The sequence below is a fragment of the Oncorhynchus tshawytscha genome, linkage group LG30 (genome assembly GCF_018296145.1).
Source record: "Oncorhynchus tshawytscha isolate Ot180627B linkage group LG30, Otsh_v2.0, whole genome shotgun sequence".
Classification (NCBI taxonomy): Eukaryota; Metazoa; Chordata; class Actinopteri; order Salmoniformes; family Salmonidae; genus Oncorhynchus; species Oncorhynchus tshawytscha.
Genome location: NC_056458.1, coordinates 20,558,854 through 20,577,138, shown reverse-complemented (window position 1 = coordinate 20,577,138; position 18,285 = coordinate 20,558,854). Strand labels below are relative to the sequence as shown.

The window sequence follows — 18,285 nt, the reverse complement described above, 5'->3', positions numbered from 1 at the left end:
TAAGTAAATGTCATATCAGTTATTTATTTGTAATATATTAGCAAAAATTTCTAAAGTCCTATTTGTCCTTTGTCATTATTGGGTAGTGTGTAGATTGAGGGGGAAAAAAATATTTAATCCATTTTAGAATAATGCTATAACCTAACAAAATGTGGAAAAATGTCAAGGGGTCTGAATAATTTCCGAAGGTACTGTAAGTGCAAACATACGTCAAATCTCAAAAACCAAGAGTTAGGGGAAAATGAGAATGTGTATGATAAAATTCGTACAACATACCAGCTGTACGAATTAGGGTGACACTAAACTCACGCTCAGAAGAATACACATTTATTAATCCAAACAAAAGCAGGATAAGTTGAAAGCAAAGCTAAAACCTTTCTTGTAAACCCCAAAGGGGTCAAACCTGATCTCTTATAAAGAGAGACTGACATTTGAAGATTCAAATTCATCAACCTGAATATATTAGTTGTTTCTTTCTACCCAAAATATACACATTCTTGTTGGGCCAATGATAGAGGGTCCACTTCAGTGATCAGAACCTCTACAGCTGTTTCAAACCACCAGAGTATGCCTAAATTTCACATGCAGGTCTAAGTATTGACCAGAGACATACTAAAATCCATTTTCTTACTACATCTGTGTCCCAAATATTAATGAAGGCTAGTTAATTTGTTCGTCTCCTTTTCTTCAAAATCACTGATCTGACCAGGCTGGATTGGTAAAATTAATCATTATTTGGCCTTTCCATCATATTGCTTTCTTTTCACCATTCAGATCAGTGCCTTTAAAACTAAATGGACACATCGTATTAAGAGAAAACCGGATTCGGCAGTTTATACATCATTTGAACTCCACACAGCATAGACCTGCCACCAGAAAATTATTAGCTAAAATAAAACAAGTAAAAACCAAAGCACACTTGAAACACACAACCACAAAATAATAAAAAAATATATACAAATAATTGCTTGAATAAACTCAGTCGCACAACCTACCATCAACTTGACAGTGAAACCAGGGGAGAATACGTCATTTAGCAGTCGCTCTTTATCCAGAGCGATTTACAAAAGCAACCTGTTCCCCGCACATTGACTCTGTACCTGTACCCCCTGTTTAGAAGTTACGCTATTGTTATTTTACTGCTTGTTACTTTTATTTCTTATTTGTATTTTTTGAACTGCGTTGTTGGTTAGGGGCTTGTAAGTAAGCATTTCACTGTAAAGGTCTACACCTGTTGTATTCGGTGCATGTGACGAATAAAATTAGATTTGAAGTGCCTTGCTCAAGGGCACATTGACAGATTTTTCACTTAGTCGGCCCGGGGATTCGAACCAGTGACCTTTTGGTTATTGGCCCAAAAGCTCTTAACCGCTAGGCTACCTGCTGAATTGTGTTGAGCAGTTCATAACGCAGGACATTACAGCTAAACCAATTTTATAGTCACAAGTTTATCATTGAGCCACATTTCAAGTGAATTTGGTATCAGTGTATTGTATTGCATTTCATATCAATTCTAGTTGGTCTAGCGAGGCCTATACTTGTAGTTTAAAAGTGAAATAATAAATACTGATATTTGCTGCCTTGAAGCAAATAAAAGGCTTTGGTTTGGCAAATGGACAATATAATGCTTACTGAGTTAGGCCTTTTTTATCATCAGCACACATTTCATGTCCCTCCCCTGTTCAAATACATGACTTGAGCTCAACAGCCTTACCACAGGCTACCATAAAATACCTTACCAGTTGAAATCAAGAGGACTTAAAAGTTAAGAATAGCAGAAAACAGCATTTGCAGCATGCCACTAACAAAACTCAAAACAAATAAAAATACAAACAAGACATCAAAATCAAATCAAAAACTGGAGAAAGCGACAAACTGTAACCTCTGGACTTAAAATCCCACCTCTTACATGTAACAGACTTTATTCAAACCGCAAGAGTGTTTCACTGCACTGAATACACAATAACCTCTAATTTAGTAACAGTTACCACAGCAACAACAGAATCAGTCAACCAAATATTTTCCAAGGAGCGAGGAAATGGGTGTGATTAAAATAACTAAAATAAAACAAAATGTAAAAGAGTGTGAGGAAATTCAATAAATGAAAACTGTCATTGTAAAAAGAAAACTGCAGCTAGATACAGGTAACTGCCAAAATAAAAGAAATGCCAACAAAATGCCTTAATAGGGCATTGGGCCACAACGAGCTGCCAGAACAGCTTCAATGCCCCTGGGCATAGATTCCACAAGTGTCTGAAACTCTATTGGAGGGATGCAACACCATTCTTCCTCAAGAAATGCCATAATTTGGTGTTTTATTGATGGTGGTGAAAAAGGCAGTCTCAGGCGCCGCTCCAGAATCTCCCATAAGTTTTCAATTGGGTTGAGATTAGAGGGGTATACTACAAAGCAGGATCAATGAGATAACCAGCTAACTTTGATAAACAACCAGAAATAACGATTGGTTTTCTGGTTCATTAAGACAGCTCAACTTAGATATGTGTTTTTGGTTGTTGAGTCAATTAGACCATGCCCATATCAAGCTTATCTTTCTAAAAAATAAAGTTATTTCAGAACATTTAGGCAAGTTAGCTGGCTAACTCCTTGATCACGCTTTGTAGTATATCCTTCTGGTAACTGACAGACACACCCACCCACACTAAACCCCCTACGCACCTTTGACACCCCTTTTCTAGCCATGTTAGCCAAAGTAATGGTCAACTGGGATTGTTTATACATGGATGGGATAGCTAAATTAACTCAGGAACCACGCATGTGGAAGCACCTGCTTTCAGTGCTCTAAATTCAAATGTTTCATTGGTAACTTAAAGTTTGGAGCACCAAATTAAATTTAGGAACACCAGAAAAGTTGATTGAGATTGGGCCTATATTGCTACATTTTCACAGGCAGATAAATTCTGATATTTTTTCCACCTATTGTTCTTTTGATCAATCACATAGGATCTTTTCAAATCAGATCTTTTTCAGAGCTGATCTGATTGGAAAGACCAAAGACCAATTAGTGAATTTTTTAAAATCAGAATTGGGCTGCCTGTGTAAATGCAGCCTACGAATTCTAGCTACTTCTGAAGCACGTGGTGCCCTAGAAACTAATATGGAACACTGTAAACACTGTATTTGTTTATTATAAAAGCTAAAATGGTGATACGAATACCTGTCATTGAAATAAAGTAATTTGTGGAATATTGTCTACATTTTGTGTAAAAGCAGCATTTTCCTATTGAGATGCATTACATAGAAAATTGTACACGATCTCCTTAAAAACATCAGGTTTGTGATGTTGACATGCAAGAGATCTGTCATTCATTCACTGCTATGATCACTGATCTCCTGAAGAAGCTACCCCTTTTCCTTTCTTTCTGTTACCAGGTTGTTAGCTAGCGAATAAGGTAACATGACTGAACAAAGTGTAAACAAATGGTTGTCGTGAGTAGTTTTAGAACGGCCCACGACATGGTTTATGAATCTAAAATCCGGTCCCGGCGATCCGCTCGGCTATAGGAAGATAAACAATGTTGTGCCGGTAAAATTGGTCAGATCTTTTGACCTGGTTGATCTAGAAGCAAGCCGTTTTCACTGTAGTAATAGTGCAACCATGATGCTAACCAATCTAAATGTAGAGCCCTGCCTGCTTTCAATATACTTAATTTACTCAAGTGTTTCCTTTATTTTGGCAATTACTAGTATTCGCTCATGTCATTCTGTATCAAATCTGAATAGGTATTCTTTCTAAAATACTTTGTCTGCATAGGCAACAGGTCAACCGACAGCGGGGCTCAACAACCCACAGTTCCCATGTGGAAGTCAGTGGATCTCAAGATCCTTTAATTTTATTGCCTTTCTCTGAGCCCCTTCTTCAAAGTACTGCGGTCAGAAAGCCATGGAGCACCAGATGAGAGGAGGCCATGTCCATCCCTCACTCTTCTGAGAGAAACCCCACCACGCAACAAGTCTTACAATATAAAGGGCACGGGCCACAGTGGCTATCCTGTCTGTCTGTCTGTCTTTTAGCCCTGGGAGTGAAACAGCCATCTCCCTGAGAGAGGCAGCCAAGCCAGGTAGGTACCCCCAGACTCCCCTCACTCCACAGAGGCGTTGCTGCTGGCCTTGACCACGGACCCGGCCCGGCTGATCTGCAGCCAGGGCAGCTTGGCACAGTTCTTGAAGAGCTGCTCGATGGCGATGTGGCGAACATGCAGTTCCGACGCCAGTGAGTCTTTTTCCTGCACAGCCACTGTCAGCTCCTCAAACACCTCTGTAGGGGAGAGGAAACAGCGCAGAGATTAGTACAGTGCAGGGTCTCTCTCTTAGGGATGTTACAGTGACCGTATTACCTCCACACCGACGGTCACGAGTCATGTTAACAGTCAAATTCCACATGACCGTTTAGTCATGGTAACTAGGCTTCTCCAAGCTCTGATGCTGCTGATGGTCATTAGTAGCCTACCAAACTTGCTAACTGCCTGGTACATAGCACTCCATTGTCCCTCTAATCACTCTGACATCAATGCAAATGTAATCAGAAAATCAAATCAAACACTTCATAAAAGCCCATGAGCTTAAGTTGCTCAACATTTCTATAGGCTATGCAATTGCGTGAGAAAAAAAAAAAAAAAAAAAAAGTTGATGCCCTGTATTAAAAATGAAGAGGATCCATCAGCTTTCTGTAGGCTATGCCTCCTATATTTATTTCTCAACATTCCTAATATTAAGCACATTGCTTCGCTTGTAACATTTTAATTTAACAATGCAAGTCAGTTAAGAACAAATTCTTATTTACAATGACGACCTACCGGGGAACAGTGGGTTAACTGCCTCAATCAGGGGCAGAACGACAGATTTTTACCTAGTCAGTAACCTTTTGGTTACTGGCCCAACACTAACCACTAGCATACCTGCGGCTTTACAACAGGAGTATAGCCTACCTAGCTGGCATGAAAATTAACCACAGGAAAAGCGTACTCCATTCACTATTTAAGTCCATAGATTACATATTTGTTCCCCCTGACCCTGATTTCCGAGACAGGTACATGATAATGGTCAATTTTTTATCAAAACTAATTTCACAGATATATGTCAAGACTAGATTAAATTAAGAATAGTCTGATGGGTGTCACTATTAGCCTATCACTTGTTAATGATGTATATTCACTTGTGAATGATGCCCAGCATGTGCAGTAAGGCAAGAAACAGTGCATGCCTTTTTTTTCTAAATCATAGTTGCACACCTCATATAGCCTATCCCATAGGCCTATATGTTTTGACAAGCTTTGTATCACAACTAATGTGGCCAAATAACTTCTTAAAACGAAGCACATTAATCCGTTTTACAACAGGTGGGTGTAGAGCCTACCTGGCATACATAGTGTGAGTGAGCTTCAAGTTTGGGGAAGATAATTTACCATAAAAATGCACCTTTGTAATAAAGCATTACACGCATAATTGCATTTGTGGTCACATTTAAGAATGGTGGTATCCCGCAGTATGCTCATTGCTGCGCTTATAATGTGAAGAAATAGCCTAATAGTTTATCAACATTTTAAGCTAAACGTTCTGATTGGTTGCATCAGCCTCATTGCTTTAAAAAAAAAAACAATTAATGCGAGTGGTTGAATTTTGATAGCCTTTAGCCGCACCCTCATTCTACTCCTCTGTTCCGCGGGTGATGTGGAGGTAAACCCAGGCCCTGCATGTCCCCAGGCACCCTCATTTGTTGACTTCTGTGATCGAAAAAGCCTTGGTTTCATGCATGTCAACATCAGAAGCCTCCTCCCTAAGTTTGTTTCACTCTGCTAACCCGGATGTCCTTGTCGTGTCTGAATCCTGGCTCAGGAAGACCACCAAAAATTCTGAGATTTCCATACCCAACTATAACATTTTCCGTCAAGATAGAACTGCCAAATGGGGAGGAGTTGCAGTTTACTGCAGAGAGAGCCTGCAAAGTAATGTCATACTTTCCAGGTCCATACCCAAACAGTTCGAACTACTAATTTTGAAAATTACTCTCTCCAGAAATAAGTCTCTCACTGTTGCCGCCTGCTACCGACCCCCCCTCAGCTCCCAGCTGTGCCCTGGACACCATTTGTGAATTGATCGCCCCCCATCTAGCTTCAGAGTTTGTTCTGTTAGGTGACCTAAACTGGGATATGCTTAACACCCCGGCAGTCCTACAATCTAAGCTAGATGCCCTCAATCTCACACAAATCATCAAGGAACCCACCAGGTACAACCTTAAATCTGTAAACAAGGGCACCCTCATAGACGTCATCCTGACCAACTGGCCCTCCAAATACACCTCTGCTGTCTTCAACCAGGATCTCAGCGATCACTGCCTCATTGCCTGTATCCGCAGTCAAACGACCACCCCTCATCACTGTCAAACGCTCCCTGAAACACTTCTGTGAGCAGGCCTTTCTAATCGACCTGGCCCGGGTATCCTGGAAGGACATTGACCTCATCCCGTCAGTTGAGGATGCCTGGTCATTCTTTAAAAGTAACTTCCTCACCATTTTAGATAAGCATGCTCCGTTCAAAAATGCAAAACTAAGAACAGATACAGCCCTTGGTTCACTCCAGACCTGACTGCCCTCGACCAGCACAAAAATATCCTGTGGCGGACTGCAATAGCATCGAATAGTCCCCGCGATATGCAACTGTTCAGGGAAGTCAGGAACCAATACACGCAGTCAGTCAGGAAAGCTAAGGCCAGCTTCTTCAGGCAGAAGTTTGCATCCTGTAGCTCCAACTCCAAAAAGTTCTGGGACACTGTGAAGTCCATGGAGAACAAGAGCACCTCCTCCCAGCTGCCCACTGCACTGAGGCTAGGTAACACGGTCACCACCGATAAATCCATGATTATCGAAAACTTCAACAAGCATTTCTCAACAGCTGGCCATGCCTTCCGCCTGGCTACTCCAACCTCAGCCAACAGCTCCGCCCCCCCCACAGCTACTCGCCCAAGCCTCTCCAGGTTCTCCTTTACCCAAATAGCAGATGTTCTGAAAGAGCTGCAAAACCTGGACCCGTACAAATCAGCTGGGCTTGACAATCTGGACCCTCTATTTCTGAAACTATCCGCCGCCATTGTCGCAACCCCTATTACCAGCCTGTCTGAGATCCCCAAGGATTGGAAAGCTGCCGCAGTCATCCCCCTCTTCAAAGGGGGAGACACCCTGGACCCAAACTGTTACAGACCTATATCCATCCTGCCCTGCCTATCTAAGGTCTTCGAAAGCCAAGTCAACAAACAGGTCACTGACCATCTCGAATCCCACCGTACCTTCTCCGCTGTGCAATCGGGTTTCCGAGCCGGTCACGGGTGCACCTCAGCCACGCTCAAGGTACTAAACGATATCATAACCGCCATCGATAAAAGACAGTACTGTGCAGCTGTCTTCATCGACCTTGCCAAGGCTTTCGACTCTGTCAATCACCATATTCTTATCGGCAGACTCAGTAGCCTCGGTTTTTCGGATGACTGCCTTGCCTGGTTCACCAATTACTTTGCAGACAGAGTTCAGTGTGTCAAATCGGAGGGCATGCTGTCCGGTCCTCTGGCAGTCTATGGGGGTCTATGGGGGTGCCACAGGGTTCAATCCTCGGGCCGACTCTTTTCTCTGTATATATATCAATGATGTTGCCCTTGCTGCGGGCGATTCCCTGATCCACCTCTACGCAGACGACACCATTCTATATACTTCCGGCCAGTCCTTGGACACTGTGCTATCTAACCTCCAAACGAGCTTCAATGCCATACAACACTCCTTCCGTGGCCTCCAACTGCTCTTAAAACGCTAGTAAAACCAAATGCATGCTTTTCAACCGTTCGCTGCCTGCACCCGCACGCCTGACCAGCATCACCACCCTGGATGGTTCTGACCTTGAATATGTGGACATCTATAAGTACCTAGGTGTCTGGCTAGACTAAACTCTCCTTCCAGACTCATATCAAACATCTCCAATCGAAAATCAAATCAAGAATCGGCTTTCTATTCCGCAACAAAGCCTCCTTCACTCACGCCGCCAAACTTACCCTAGTAGAACTGACTATCCTACCGATCCTCAACTTCGGCGATGTCATCTACAAAATTGCTTCCAACACTCCACTCAGCAAACTGGATGCAGTTTATCACAGTGCCATCCGTTTTGTCACTAAAGCACCTTATACCACCCACCACTGCGACTTGTATGCTCTAGTCGGCTGGCCCTCGCTACATATTGGTCGCCAGACCCACTGGCTCCAGGTCATCTACAAGTCCATGCTAGGTAAAGCTCCGCCTTATCTCCGTTCACTGGTCACGATGGCAACACCCATCCGTAGCACGCGTTCCAGCAGGTGTATCTCACTGATTATCCCTAAAGCCAACACCTCATTTGGCCGCCTTTCGTTCCAGTTCTCTGCTGCCTGTGACAGGAACGAATTGCAAAAATCGCTGAAGTTGGAGACTTTTATCTCCCTCACCAACTTCAAACATCTGCTATCTGAGCAGCTAACCGATCGCTGCAGCTGTACATAGTCTATCGGTAAATAGCCCACCCATTTTCACCTACCTCATCCCCATACTGTTTTTATTTATTTACTTTTCTGCTCTTTTGCACACCAATAGCTCTACCTGTACATGACCATCTGATCATTTATCACTCCAGTGTTATTAATCTGCAAAATTGTAATTATTCGCCTACCTCCTCATGCCTTTTGCACACAATGTATATAGACTACCCTTTTTTTTTTCTACTGTGTTATTGACTTGTTAATTGTTTACTCCATGTGTAACTCTGTGTTGTCTGTTCACACTGCTATGCTTTATCTTGGCCAGGTCGCAGTTGCAAATGAGAACTTGTTCTCAACTAGCCTACCTGGTTAAATAAAGGTGAAATAAAAACAAATGTCCCAGACTATATTTGTAATAATTATTTATCTATCACATAGAAGAGAATAGGTCAAGGTTTGTACTATGGGGGATAGTAAATTGACATAGGCTAGAGCTTTTGCTGTTTGGTAGGCCTACTCATCTTGTTGGCTGACAAAAATAAATGTGTACAGTTCTTCTAACATCTTCAATACATGCCTCGGAATTCGATAGGCACATGCGCAGTTGCGTCCCCGATGTGTTGGTCTTCACTTGCAGCCTACTTTGGAGCTGACATGCCTGTGAGAAGGTCGCGATCATGTGACGGACATTGGCTAATGAGAATTTAGATATGAGAGAGCCATGTGAGTGAGGTACTTCGGAGCACCGCAATTAGCAGCCGGCAGAAGGGAATTATAATTATTATATTCAGCCCAGGGGCACAGCGGCCACTGGCCGCAAAAGGCATGGAGGTTGCCGCCGGGAAATTCAAGGATTTATCAAGTTCCTGTCAAATTGTGAATAAGAGACTAATGGAGTGCAGTCTGTGCAAGAAACAAAGCAGAGCTCATGCCTTTCATGCAACTTTTTTTCAAATCAATATTAGTCACATCATGCAGCCTTACAATGTATTAAAAATCAAAACATCTAGCCCAACATTTGTATCACAACTAAAGTCACATAAATAACTCTAAATGAAGCATATAGTAGTACCTGTTTCTTTGTTAACCACTCAACAGAATAGCAACATGTGCACATTCCCTCAAATCGTTTGGAGAAAATATATACTTTCTATTTTATTCAGCTATGTTCAATTGTATTCTTCATACTATAGAATAAAATAAAAGAATGCTACAGAATTCTCAGCAAATCTTGTCTGCTAAATTAATTAGTGTAGCCCACAGCCATATGGCATATCCAGATCAACTCAGAGGACTCAATCTGCTCTTCTGAAATAGACCACATTTTTTTCACATCATGTTTTTTTAGACCGGTCTAAAATAAATCGTTGATTTATTGTGATGGTGTTGTAGGTTATATTAAAATGATTTATACTTTTAAATGTAGATGTTCCAAAGGTCTGCATCAGTGGCTTGTAGGCTATGCGTGGAAGCCAGGAGATGCTAAATATATTGATGTTAATTTACAGTCAATTACAGTGAGACCGGCAGTTACAGTAGTCTACATACACCGTAGCCAAACTCAGTTTTTCACAATTCCTGACATTTGATCCTCGCAAAAATTCCCTGTCTTAGGTCAGTCAGGATCACCACATGTGAAATGAGAATGTGAAATGTCAGAATAATAGTAGAGAGAATTATTTATTTAAGCTTTTATTTCATTCATCACATTCCCAGTGGGTCAGAAGTTTACATGCTACCAAATACTAATTGAGTGTATTGCCTTTTAATTGTGTAACTTGGGTCAAACATTTCGGGTTGCCTTCCACAAGCTTCCCACAATAAGTTGGTGAATTTTGGCCCATTCCTCCTGACAGAAATGGTGTAACTGAGTCAGGTGTGTAGGCTTCCTTGCTCGCACACGCTTTTTCAGTTCTGCCCACAAGTTTCCTATGGGATTGAGGTTAGTGCTTTGTGATGGCCACTCCAATACCTTGACTTTGTTGTCCTTAAGCCATTTTGTCACAACTTTGGAAGTATGCTTGGGGTCATTGTCCATTTGGAAGACCAATTTGCGACCCAGCTTGAACTTCCTGACTGATGTCTTGTAATGTTGCTTCAATATATCCACATCATTTTCATTCCTCATGATGCCATCTATTTTGTGAAGTGCACCAGTACCTCCTGCAGCAAAGCACCCACACAACATGATGCTGCCACCGCCGTGCTTCACAGTTGGGATGGTATTCTTTGGCTTGCAAGCTTCCCCCTTTTTCCTCCAAACATAACGATGGTCATTATGGCCAAACAGTTACATTTTTGTTTCATCAGACCAGAGGACATTTCTCCAAAAAGTATGATCTTTGTCCCCATGCGCAGTTGCAAACCGTAATCTGGCTTTCTTATGGCGGTTTTGGAGCAGTGGCTTCTTCCTTGCTGCGCGGCCTTTCAGATTATGTCGATATAGGAGTTGTTTTACTGTGGATATAGATACTTTTGTACTGGTTTCCTCCAGCATCTTCACAAGGTCCTTTGCTGTTGTTCTGGGATTGATTTGCTCTTTTCACACCAAAGTACGATTCATCTCTAGGAGACAGAACACGGCAACTTCCTGAGCGGTATGATGGCTGCGTGGTCCCATGGTGTTTATACTTGCATACTATTGTTTGTACAGATGAACATGGTACCTTCAGGCATTTGGAAATTGCTCCCAAGGATGAACCAGACTTGTGGAGGTCTACAATTTTTTTGGAGGTCTTGGCTGATTTCTTTTGATTTTCCCATGATGTCAAGCAGAGGCACTGAGTTTGAAAGTAGGCCTTGAAATACATCCACAGGTACACACCTCCAATTGACTCAAATTATGTCAATTAGCCAGAAGCTTCTAAAGCCATGACATTTTCTAGAATTTTCCAAGCTGTTTAAAGGCACTGTCAACTTAGTGCATGTAAACTTCTGACCCACTGGAATTGTGATAGTGAATTATAAGTGAAATAATCTGTATACAATTGTTGAAAATATTACCTGCGTCGTGCACAAAGTAGATGTCCTAACAGACTTGCCAAAACTATAGTTTGTTAACAAGAAATTTGTGGAGTGGTTGAAAAATAAGTTAATGACTCAAACCAAAAGTGCATGTAAACTTCAACTGTATTTGCTTGACAACCACCAGCCACAGCCCTACTCTCGCACAAAAACAAAACACACAGAGCAAAAGAGCAACGAGATCAATGCAGGCCAGGGACCACACACCCAGAAATCAAATCAAACAGATTAAGCAGAGGGTGCAGACAGAGATGACAACGCAGTACTACCAATACATATCACCACCTCACAATCTCAAAAACACAACGTCACATCAAAGACACACCAGCATAGAAGAGATGCAAGAAAACACTAATGAGGCACATTCAGTTCCATCTATTTATGGACATTTACAAGCATTTAAAACAATAGACTTAAAACCAATGCAAGCACTCCTCTATAGATGATTAATGCAAAGGAATAATTTAGACATCTGTTCACAGTTCACTTCAAATCGATGGCTATGAAAGTGTCTCTTACTTTGAATCTGTAGCAGCAGCTGCCCATTCAGCTGGTGGAGCTCGTCCACACTCATTTTAATCACTGGAAGATAAAACACACAGATTGGGTCACAAAACAAGAGCAACACAGCATGGCATGTTTGATCAAATAAATGAACCAACTAAAGCAACTTAAGGCACTGGGGGGGATTCCGACCCGAGTTAAGCATGCATAAATGGAACGCAATTCCCCTTTTATGCACTTTTCACTCTACACGTATTCTGAACTATTAGTTTGGGGTGGATATCAAAGAAATTAAGAAGTCACAGAGGTGTTTACAGATGAACTGTATTCTGACCTTGACTTAATTCCCTCATAATTCCGCCACCTTCGCGTGCAATAAAATTATGAACAAGGTGGGGCAACCTGTCGGTTCCACATCTACTTACATTTTTTTACTGATAGAAATAACACCATTCTCCATGCACAATTATTTTATTTTTTTTACCTTTATTTAACTAGGCAAGTCAGTTAAGAACAAATTCTTATTTTCAATGACGACCTAGGAACAGTGGGTTAACTGCCTGTTCAGGGGAAGAACAACAGATTTGTACCTCGTCAGCTCGGGGATTTGAACTTGCAACCTTCTGGCTACTAGTCCAATGCTCTAACCACTAGGATACCCTGCCGCCCCAAAAATTAATAAGACTGAGTTATTGATAAGAGCTAGGTGAATGTGTGAGCCGTTTGGATAAGCGGGTTGAAAATATAAATTACAATTGTTGATCTATTTTACCTTTTGATTGCTAGAGACAAATGTGAAACCAATAATGTGGCAGCAAACTGAAGCATATCAACATATCAGCTTTTTAACAGCAAAGTTTATGAAATGCTGGTATTATAACCTGAAGGGAAGGAATTTGGAGACCCGAGCTATAGAGCCTCACAGTAGAGGTGTCATAATACCCATAAAACCTAGCGGGCAAACAGGGAAATGGTTCCAATCATTTTCCTACCATACATTTCTTCCATACACTTAAAATAAGGGCTGTGTTTCGTGATGGCTTAACATGGCGTGACATTTTGATAACCATGTAAATCTCTCTCGGACAAGGTGACTTATCAATATATTTGGCTCCATTTACTCAAATTCAAAAATGCTAATTCCTGCAAGCTTCTGCACATCATCTCTAGCTGGCACCTTTGCTAACAGATATGTCACAGTCTGGCTTTTTTATGGCGGTTTTGGAGCAGTGGCTTCTTCCTTGCTGAGCGGTCTTTCAGGTTATGTCGATATAGGACTAATTTTACTGTGGATATAGATACTTTTGTACCGGTTTCCTCAAGCATCTTCACATGGTCCTTTGCTGTTGTTCTGGGATTGAATTGCACTTTTTGCACCGAAGTACATTCAACTCTAGGAGACAGAATGAGTCTCCTTCCTGAGCGGTATGATGGCTACGTGGTCCCATGGTGTTTATACTTGCGTACTATTGTTTGTACAGATGAACGTGGTACCTTCAGGAGTCTGGAAATTGCTCCCAAGGATGAACCAGACTTGTGGAGGTCTACAATTTTTTTTCTGAGGTCTTGGCTGATTTTCCATGATGTCAAGCAAAGAGGCACTGAGTTTGAAGGTAGGCCTTAAAATACATCCACAGGTACACCTCCAATAGGCTAATTGACATCATTTGTGTCAATCAGAAGCTTCAAAAGCCATGACATAATTCTGGAATTGTCCATGCTTTTTAAAAGGCACAGTCAACTTAGTGTTTGTAAACTTCTGACCCAGTGGATTTGTGATACAGTGAATTATAAGTGAAATAATCTGTCTGTAAACAATTGTTGGAAATATTACTTGTGTCATTCACAAAGTAGATGTCCTGAACGACTTGCCAAAACTATAGTTTGTTAACAAGAAATTTGTGGAGTGGTTGAAAAACGAGTTTTAATGACTCCAACCTAAGTGTATGTAAACTTCCGGCTTCAACTGTATGCCCAGACTTTTCACTGTATTTAACAAAAATTGATAGTGTGTTAAATTGGGAGTCACTGTCAGTTATTGCCGTATACATTTATAAACTGTCACTTTAGTGTTAGTTTCCTTACATTTGGCATCATTCCATTGTTAGTTTACCTTTCTCTCCTCTCTCACGTTCGTGTGGTTGTTCCTGAGGATCGCTAGCAATAGTGGATCATATTAGACTAACATATTACAAGTTGTGCAATAATTTGGGGACATGTAGCCTATTTTAATCATTATGGAACGCAGACCATATGTAGCAGCAAACCTGGAGCAAGTTTAACAATGGCTGGACTGTTGTCATCACAGTTCCATGATTAGTGCTGATTATTCAGGTACATTTTTAGGACTACTGATCAAACCCTATTGTACACTTCTCACCTAATATTTCATGGATTGAACAATTTAATACAGCAACTTTCAGGATGAATCAAACTACTACTTTTGATTCACCAATATAGTGTGTGTAAAGGCTCTCCAAACTGTGAAAAACATTCCATCCCTAAATAATATACACAAGAATTTTTTTTATTTTATCTACCAATTGGTGCGGAAAAGGACACGAGTGTGTGTATTATATGGCTTTCTTTCATTGATCTGTAATATTCGGAGGAATTGAGAAAAGTCTGTCGAGATAATTAGAATTAAAAGGTAAACCAAATTTAAAAGGGATGGCTTTAGCGAAATGTACCGAAAACCCTATAGAATGAAAACACCACTAAATAATCTTTGTACAGCAAAAGTAGGAGGGTTTTCAGCTGTTAAATTACATTTATTCAGCGTGCAGAGGGGAACCATGCCTGCAAAGCCCGTTACGCACCGGCATAAGGTAAGTCTGAATACCAACTACTGAGAAGTGCATAGAAAAGGCGTACATTTCTTAAGTCTGAATCGGGCCTTTGTTGCATAGCAACAACAAACTACGCAGAAAGCGAGAGAAAAGCTAAGGGTCTGAAAGTTACTGTCATAATTTACAAAGGAATGGAATTCATTCTATAAACGACCTGAAAGCGCCAGCGTCAGAGAGATTCATCATCTCTCCAAGAGGGCGTGTAGCAGACACGAACAAACTTGGTGCTGTGACAGGGCATGGAGAACCCAAGGACACTTTATGAGGTAGGACTAAGAATAACTTTTCTCTGGACAAAGAGAGTGTGCGGTGGTGTGGGGAAAGGAGTGAGTGGTGGCTGAGGAGGAATGTGTGAGGATGCACTAAAAACTGGGCCCTGGCCTGCGTCACTAAATTGTTTGCCCGCCATTAATTAGTAGGGGAAATGGAAGAGATAGCAGACTCCATATAACAAAGATCACAGAGAACAGATAAGAGAGGAGAGAAAGGGGTGCGTTGCATCCCATCTGTTTTCCTACCTCCCTTTTCAACATCCCTCCTCCCACTCAATGCCACTCTTCAGAGGCTCTAGTCTTGCGTGGTCATATCTCCAAAATCACACCGTTGTCACGCCTCCCTCTGAGAACCCCCCCCCACACTCCCGTAGAAGGGGTGCTGTGTGTTATGTGCGTCACTGTTTTCCGTCCGGGTAGTTGTCTATTCTAGTTTAAAATCATCAAGTGTGGCCGATAGTCTGCGATTTATATTTATTGAAATTTAAAGTGGATTACACTGGTAAAGTCAAACGTCACAAAACGTTCTAAGCCACTCTGGTGACAAACACTTCTCCATTCGTCTCAATTTGTTCTGTCCACATGGCTGCGCGTTGCTGACACTGAAAATATCTTGAAGATTGCCCATTACTTAGTAAGGACCCAAAAATCAAGGCAGTGGGAGTACCTATTCAAGTAAGTAAATACATTTAGAAAATGTTGAACTATTCATTATTATCTAGATAGCCGACTACAATAGGGTCCCTTTGTAGACTAAATGTCATCAGCTAGCTAACTAACGTGATGTAATCATTGTACATTAAAAACAGTCTCCAAATGCATTTGTAGATAACAGTTCTAGAAGTAGTTGTCACAACACCCAAATTTTGACTTCGATACAGCTACCAGGTTTAGTATCACAATACTCAATACCGTCACAATACTCCATACCAAAACGATACCACGCCAAATAAAGGCACAAAATGCAAATTGGTCCAGACAGATAAACTTAGCTACTGCTCTGTTCAACTGTCTTGCATCTTTTGAGTTCAATATCATTACATTAAAAAGACAGTCATGTATGAATCAATGAATCAATTATACAATTATACTTTGTTTTTACCAAATCTAACTACATAATGGTAATCATTTATTTGAATGGTAAATCTCTATTGATAAACTGGGTAAATCAAGATGTAACCTAGGCCTGTCCACAATACAGATGAATGCATATTCAAAGGTGTGTGCATGCATTGTGTTATTGACCTTGTTTTGGCAGATTTCATGGGGCTACAGATGAAACAATCTTTTTCCCTTCCAGTTGGGACTTAATTTTATTGTACTGATCAACAACATTTGCATAAAAGTAAAAGATCAAATTTGGGAGAGACTGAATAAGTGTATGAAAAGTTTGTGGGCAATCAACTTTGAAATCAGCATATTTTGCATTATGGTTAGCAAGGAAAGTTAGCCTACAAAGCTGGAAGCTACCAGTATCTTCTTCCATTGTAAAGTATTTTAGCCAATATAGACATTGTTTTGCGAACAGTAATTAACAGTTCCAACATTTCTACATGCCGTGTCACATAATTCAAGACTTAGCTCCCCTCACGCTGCACAGAAGTTAACATGATGCAGATCAGATTCCCAGTGCAGGCTAGCAATGAGTAAGTGGAGCATGCACGGTGCGAGCTATAATAAGGGGTTGACTGCTCGGATAGACAGGCTTGAGCTCTGAGACATATTTGACAGAAGTACCTGAAGCAACAAAAATTCTAGTACCGAACCGCTTTTCATGTCCTAGTATCAAAAAAGTACAGAAGTTTCGGTATACCGTGCAACACGGTATACCGTGCAACACGGTAATAGCAACATCATATTCAGTGCTGTCTAATTTAAATAATGAAGACTGTTTCTTGTGATGTTTTCTGTCCTCAGACATGGAAAGCTGTAAAAGCCTGTTTGCATATGAAGAGAGGTCCCAATGAATTTCACAAGAAACTAAGGGTATATCCTATATGCCATGGGTTATACAGTGGGGAGAACAAGTATTTGATACACTGCCGATTTTGCACGTTTTCCTACTTACAAAGCATGTAGAGGTCTGTCATTTTTATCATAGGTACACTTCAACTGTGAGAGACAGAATCTAAAACAAAAATCCAGAAAATCACATTGTATGATTTTTAAGTAATTCATTTGCATTTTATTGCATGACATAAGTATTTGATACATCAGAAAAGCAGAACTTAATATTTGGTACAGAAACCTTTGTTTGCAATTACAGAGATCATAAGTTTCCTGTAGTTCTTGACCAGGTTTGCACACACTGCAGCAGGGATTTTGGCCCACTCCTCCATACAGACCTTCTCCAGATCCTTCAGGTTTCGGGACTGTCGCTGGGCAATACGGACTTTCAGCTCCCTCCAAAGATGTTCTATTGGGTTCAGGTCTGGAGACTGGCTAAGCCACTCCAGGACCTTGAGATGCTTCTTACGGAGCCACTCCTTAGTTGCCCTGGCTGTGTGTTTCGGGTTGTTGTCATGCTGGAAGACCCAGCCACAACCCATCTTCAATGCTCTTACTGAGGGAAGGAGGTTGTTGGCCAAGATCTCGCGATGCATGGCCCCATCCATCCTCCCCTCAATACGGTGCAGTCGTCTTGTCCCCTTTGCAGAAAAGCATCCCCAAAGAATGAAGTTTCAACCTCCATGCTTCACGGTTGGTATGGTGTTCTTGGGGTTGTACTCATCCTTCTTCCTCCAAACACAGCGAGTGGAGTTGAGACAAAAATATAGCTTTTTGGTCTAATCAGACCACATGACCTTCTCCCATTCCTCCTCTGGATCCTCCAGATGGTCATTGGCAAACTTCAGACGGGCCTGGACATGCGTTGGCTTGAGCAGGGGGACCTTGCGTGCGCTGCATGATTTTAATCCATGACGGCGTAATGTGTTACTAATGGTTTTCTTTGAGACTGTGGTCCCAGCTCTCTTCAGGTCATTGACCAGGTCCTGCTGTGTAGTTCTGGGCTGATCCCTCACCTTCCTCATGATCATCGATGCCCCACGAGGTGAGATCTTGCATGGAGCCCCAGACCGAGGGTGATTGACCGTCATCTTGAACTTATTCCATTTTCTAATAA

General features: G+C 41.4%; 1 protein-coding gene across 1 annotated transcript in view; it reads right to left on the bottom strand.

Annotated features, from left to right (window-relative positions):
- Positions 1-1,282: 1,282 nt before the first annotated feature.
- Positions 1,283-18,285, bottom strand: part of LOC112233387 (protein EURL homolog) — a 62,021-nt gene continuing 45,018 nt past the window's right edge. Inside the window, exons 4-5 of the mRNA XM_024400976.2 lie at positions 12,056-12,118; positions 1,283-4,276 (exon numbers count right to left, since the gene is read on the bottom strand). Coding sequence (XP_024256744.1) covers positions 4,101-4,276; positions 12,056-12,118 — 239 coding nt within the window. The 3' untranslated portion in view covers positions 1,283-4,100. The remainder of the gene's footprint in view (positions 4,277-12,055; positions 12,119-18,285) is intronic.